Genomic DNA, 5,000 nt, shown 5'->3' with positions numbered 1-5,000 from the left:
GGTGGGGCTTCAGGCGGTAGGTGTTGGGTCTGGTTAGGGTTAGGTGGTCTGTGGGGATAGGGAGTGGGTTAGGGCTAGGTGGTCTGTGGGGATAGAGAGTGGGTTAGGGCTAGGTGGTCTGTGGGGATAGAGAGTGGGTTAGGGTTAGGTGGTCTGTGGGGTTAGGGAGTGGGTTAGGGTTAGGTGGTCTGTGGGGATAGGGAGTGGGTTAGGGTTAGGTGGTCTGTGGGGTTAGAGAGTGGGTTAGGGTTAGGTGGTCTGTGGGGATAGGGAGTGGGTTAGGGTTAGGTGGTCTGTGGGGATAGGGAGTGGGTTAGGGTTAGGTGGTCTGTGGGGATAGAGAGTGGGTTAGGGTTAGGTGGTCTGTGGGGTTAGGGAGTGGGTTAGGGTTAGGTGGTCTGTGGGGTTAGAGAGTGGGTTAGGGTTAGGTGGTCTGTGGGGTTAGGGAGTGGGTTAGGGTTAGGTGGTCTGTGGGGTTAGGGAGTGGGTTAGGGTTAGGTGGTCTGTGGGGTTAGAGAGTGGGTTAGGGTTAGGTGGTCTGTGGGGATAGGGAGTGGGTTAGGGTTAGGTGGTCTGTGGGGTTAGAGAGTGGGTTAGGGTTAGGTGGTCTGTGGGGATCTTTGCAATCCGATCCGTTCCGCACCCTGCAGTGGAAACGCGCCATTAGGGGGTCTGGTTAGGGTTAGGTGGTCTTTGGGGTTAGGGGTTGGGTTAGGGCTAGAGTTGATTGGTCTGTGGGGTTAAGGAGTGGGTTAAGAGGAGAGTTGATTGGTCTGTGGGGTTAGGGAGTGGGTTAAAAGGGAGAGTTGATTGGTCTGTGGGGTTAGGGAGTGGGTTAAGAGGAGAGTTGATTGGTCTGTGGGGTTAAGGAGTGGGTTAAGAGGAGAGTTAGTTGGTCTGTGGGGTCTGGTTGGGTTAGGTGGTCCGTGGAGTTAGGGAGTGGTTGGATGACAGTCTCATCTCCCCTCCCTCCTCCGTTCCCCCCCCCCCCCAGTTCGACCACTCCTTCGTGGAGGTCCACCGCGTCAGGAGGTTCCGCTTCCAGCCCAAGAACCAGCAGCTCTGCGTGGCCCCCGAGGACCCGAGTGGCGCGGAGAAGGGGACGAAGACCCATACCTTCAGCCCCATCTGCCGCGCCGGGGACGAGGTCCCGGCCCAGAGCACCTGGACGTGTGACGGCGAGATGCTGCCCCACGCCGCCATCCAAGTCAGGTACGAGTCGGGTACGAGTCGGGTCCGAGTCGGGTCCGAGTCGGGTCCGAGTCAAGTACGAGTCGGGTACGAGTCGGGTCCGAGTCGGGTCCGAGTCGGGTCCGAGTCAAGTAGAAGTCAGGTCCAAGTCAGGTGTCAGGTAGAAGTCAGGTAGGGGTCAGGTAGAAGTCAGGTCCAAGTCAGGTCCAAGTCAGGTAGGTGTCAGGTAGAAGTCAGGTTGAAGTCAGGTTTGCTCACGGACGCACGCTTGGAGCGTCGCGAGATTATGTTACATTTTGAAATGTGTGAAATGTTTGGCCGCGCTAAACGCTTGAATGCTGAATATGCAAATGTATAAAATATATAGTTCTTATTTTATTCATGAATTTGATTTGTTAGGGGTGTTGTCTTTTTTGTACTTCAGATATTGAATGACATCATCCTACATTACCAAGTCAAACAGACACGTAGATCATCACGGCCGGTACCATGTTGAAGCTGTCAGTGGACCTCAGTATAGGGCTGGCGATTTCATTGAATTTTTGATCACGATTTCGTTTTTAGAGTCAAACGATCACAAAACTAATATAATCGTGTTTTTCATTTATTTATTTTTGATGTTTTATAGAAAGGGCAAAACAGCTGGATACATATCTGAACATTATTTTAGATTGGAACATTTTCTTTTGACCATTGTGTATTTTTTTTAAGGTGAAATTTCCGAGTCCTCAGTTACAAAGTGCTTTTTTGGGAGAGACATGCTGAATAAATGCATCATGTTTTCAAACTCAAAAAATAATCGTTTGAATAATCGTGAATTCAATATTGACCAAAATAATCGTGATTATGATTTTTTTCCATAATTGAGCAGCAATACCTCAGTGTTGATGGAACAACTATCAATTATGGGCTGTTTACACACACAAACAAATACACACACACACAACAGCACAAAGCTATCTGTGCTGTTGACCATATGGGTTTCCTGGTCGAGTTGTTTGGTAGCCCACCATGCTCTTGTAAATGTCCCTTTGCACATGAAACGGTTTGAGAAAGGAAGCGAAACAAAGCTGTGAAGCAGACGTATCAATTAGAGAAGCAGAAATCCTAAATGCCAGGTCACACGCGAGCATCGTATCACAGCGAATACATAATTCTAGAGAACACAGCCAACTTTAATTCACAATGTCAATTTAATTGTTTTAAAACGATTCAGTGAAAAACAACTATGTTCAGCTCGATCCAAGAGCATTACGATGAAAAATGGACTTGATTCCAATCGTGCCCTCGTATTTATTCAAACAATTATAGCCACGGCGATCCATTACAGAAACGAATGCGGCCTCTGAATGCGGGCGAACAGTGGAATACATTATTGGCATTCGATATTGAGTTAGAGTGTGAAATATAAACTATCAAAACCTTGTAGGGGGGCAGAGAGAGTCAGTGGCAAGGGTGATCTGACACCCAGCAGAAAGAATCTGGGTTCGATCCCCCACGTTCACAGCCTGCTCACTAGTGACACCTAAACCCATTCCCTCCAAGTCATTTGGATACAAGCTCCCGCCAAATGACAAAACAGACCTAAATCGACGCTATACAACTATTCGATCCCTTTAAGTAAAATGCCGAAACCGACACTTTATATATCATACATCAAACCATGTCAACCAATTAGAGGCAGTTCAGCATCCACAAACCCCGGGGCCATTATGGTATGTTCTGCTACGCACACGCACCACGTCCGCCGTCGCTCTCCAAACGTCGCTTGGCACACACTTTATTACACGGCCCATTGTACTTTGTCAATGAGCCGTGCCGCAGTAACACTGCTAATTGAATAGGCTCCCTGTGTTAAAGGGCTACTCCCCCTGCATTAAAACACCAGGCCAGCCCCTCCGCGAACCAGCCTCTCGGCTAATCGCTTCTGGAACTCGTCGGACGGCCGCGGCCTCGCTAATGAACAGCCAAGCAGACGCTCTACAAAGAGACTCGGAAGGAGAGGCGCAGGGAGGAGGGGAGGAGGAGAGGAGGAGAGGGGGAGAGGAGGGGAGGAGGAGAGGAGGATGAGTAGGGAGTTGTAGGGAATGAACGGGTGATCGGCGGTATGGAGAGATGCTAATTACGGTGTTTGGGAGAAACGTCCAGAATGGAGTTAAAACCCTTTGCTGACGTTAACTCATCCTTTTAGTTGGATTTAATCATTCAGCAGGTGCTCTGCCATTGCCTCCAACCCCATGAACCATCCCAACATATGAATATGAAATGATCCTTTAGCAAACAAAGTCATTATAGCTCTCTAATACTAAATGCTTCACCGTGATTGCCATTGAGGATCTTTTATCCAAAGCGCCGTACGATACAAATGAGAATATATGTACACCTGCGTATATCCTCAGTGGTTCGTGATCATCTAACCCCTGACCTTGTCAGTCTTAGAGGGGCTCAAATTGGTAGATCAAAGAGCTGTCCTTGGAGGGTAATTCGTTTGAAATGCCAAAGACATTCGTCAGCGAGGTGTGAAGGCCACGCACCACGAGACCATCCTTTCGATTCAAGACCTCTCCCGTCTCCTTTCTGACCAATCAGGGGATCTCTTCCCCGATTGGTCCGGTGGAATCCAGCCTGCCTGTCAATCAATCCCAGTAGTGTGAAACCCAACGGCTCTGAATGGCGGCGAGAGAGAGGAAGGGAGCAGAATCTGTCTCACCTCCACTCTCTCTTTACTACTCCATCATCTTGCCTTAAGGGCAATAAATAAATATAAAAATGATGAGACTACGGAGAAATAAAACAGTAATGTGCCAGGCTGGAAATTATTTTCATCTGAGATTGGGGCGAACATTTCTTGGAAAGGCGACGTGCCAGGGAGGTTTTTGACTGTACTAGACCATTGACGATCTCTCAGTGCTGTAAAATAATTATTTATCAGCCTGTTTACCGCTAAAGCTATAAAGTGTGCAGTTTATTTCTGTGTGTGTGCGTGTGTGCGCACCACAGTGGGTCTGCCACAGTGAAGCACAGTCATTAACGCAATGGTGTATTAATCACTACTAATGAGGCAGGTGTCTGTGTGTGTACGTGTCTGTGTGTGTACGTGTCTGTGGGTGTGTGGGTGTGTGTGTGTGTGTATGGTCTGTATGTGTGTGTTTGTTTTCTCCACAGAGTCCAGGGCAAGTTGATTCAACTATTTGCCCGAGGAATTGAGCACCAGTAGCAGATGTGTGTCTATGTGTGTCTGTCTATCTATGTCTGTCTGTCTGTCTGTCTGTCAGCAGGACTGAACCAGGGGTCCAGACTGAAACAAACTGAGCCTGAAGATGAACTGTGAACTGGGTTTAATTAGTAATCAATATTGCCGTCAGCTGGGCTGAGTTATGTTCTTAAAATGTGCCCGTGAATGTGAGCTTTAGTATCTACATCATACAATTAGAGTTGTTCTGATACCGACACCAGTATCGGAAATTGACCTGTACAGAAGCACCCAATTTAAACTCTATTGGAAAATCCTTCCATCAGTAATAATGATCGATGAGAAAAGAGATGGCTGAATTCTTTACTGTTACAATCACTACAGTTGAACTTTGACCTCAATGGCTGAGAATATGCTAACCTTTACTTGTTTCACCGATACCTACTTTACTACCCATGAGCCTCCTTGATTCTCGACCAGTCACAGTAGAGCACAACGATCGACGTTTGCAACAGCAGACGTTACCGTGGCGATAGCAGCTTAATGGAATGCCGTGGGACTGGCCCGAGCCAATCAGATAAGCTTTGGATTCAGTCACTAAAAAAAAAAAATGCAC

General features: G+C 47.8%; 1 protein-coding gene across 1 annotated transcript in view; it reads left to right on the top strand.

The window, feature by feature from the left end:
• Positions 1-5,000, top strand: part of cerk (ceramide kinase) — a 36,152-nt gene that overhangs the window by 29,744 nt on the left and 1,408 nt on the right. The window contains exons 12-13 of the mRNA XM_060038329.1: positions 995-1,212; positions 4,357-5,000. The exon at positions 4,357-5,000 is cut by the window's right edge and continues 1,408 nt beyond it. Coding sequence (XP_059894312.1) covers positions 995-1,212; positions 4,357-4,408 — 270 coding nt within the window. The 3' untranslated portion in view covers positions 4,409-5,000. The remainder of the gene's footprint in view (positions 1-994; positions 1,213-4,356) is intronic.

The sequence above is a fragment of the Gadus macrocephalus genome, chromosome 19 (genome assembly GCF_031168955.1).
Source record: "Gadus macrocephalus chromosome 19, ASM3116895v1".
In the NCBI taxonomy this organism is placed as follows: domain Eukaryota; kingdom Metazoa; phylum Chordata; class Actinopteri; order Gadiformes; family Gadidae; genus Gadus; species Gadus macrocephalus.
Note: the sequence above shows the minus strand (reverse complement) of the source record. Positions and strands in the feature narration are given on the sequence as shown.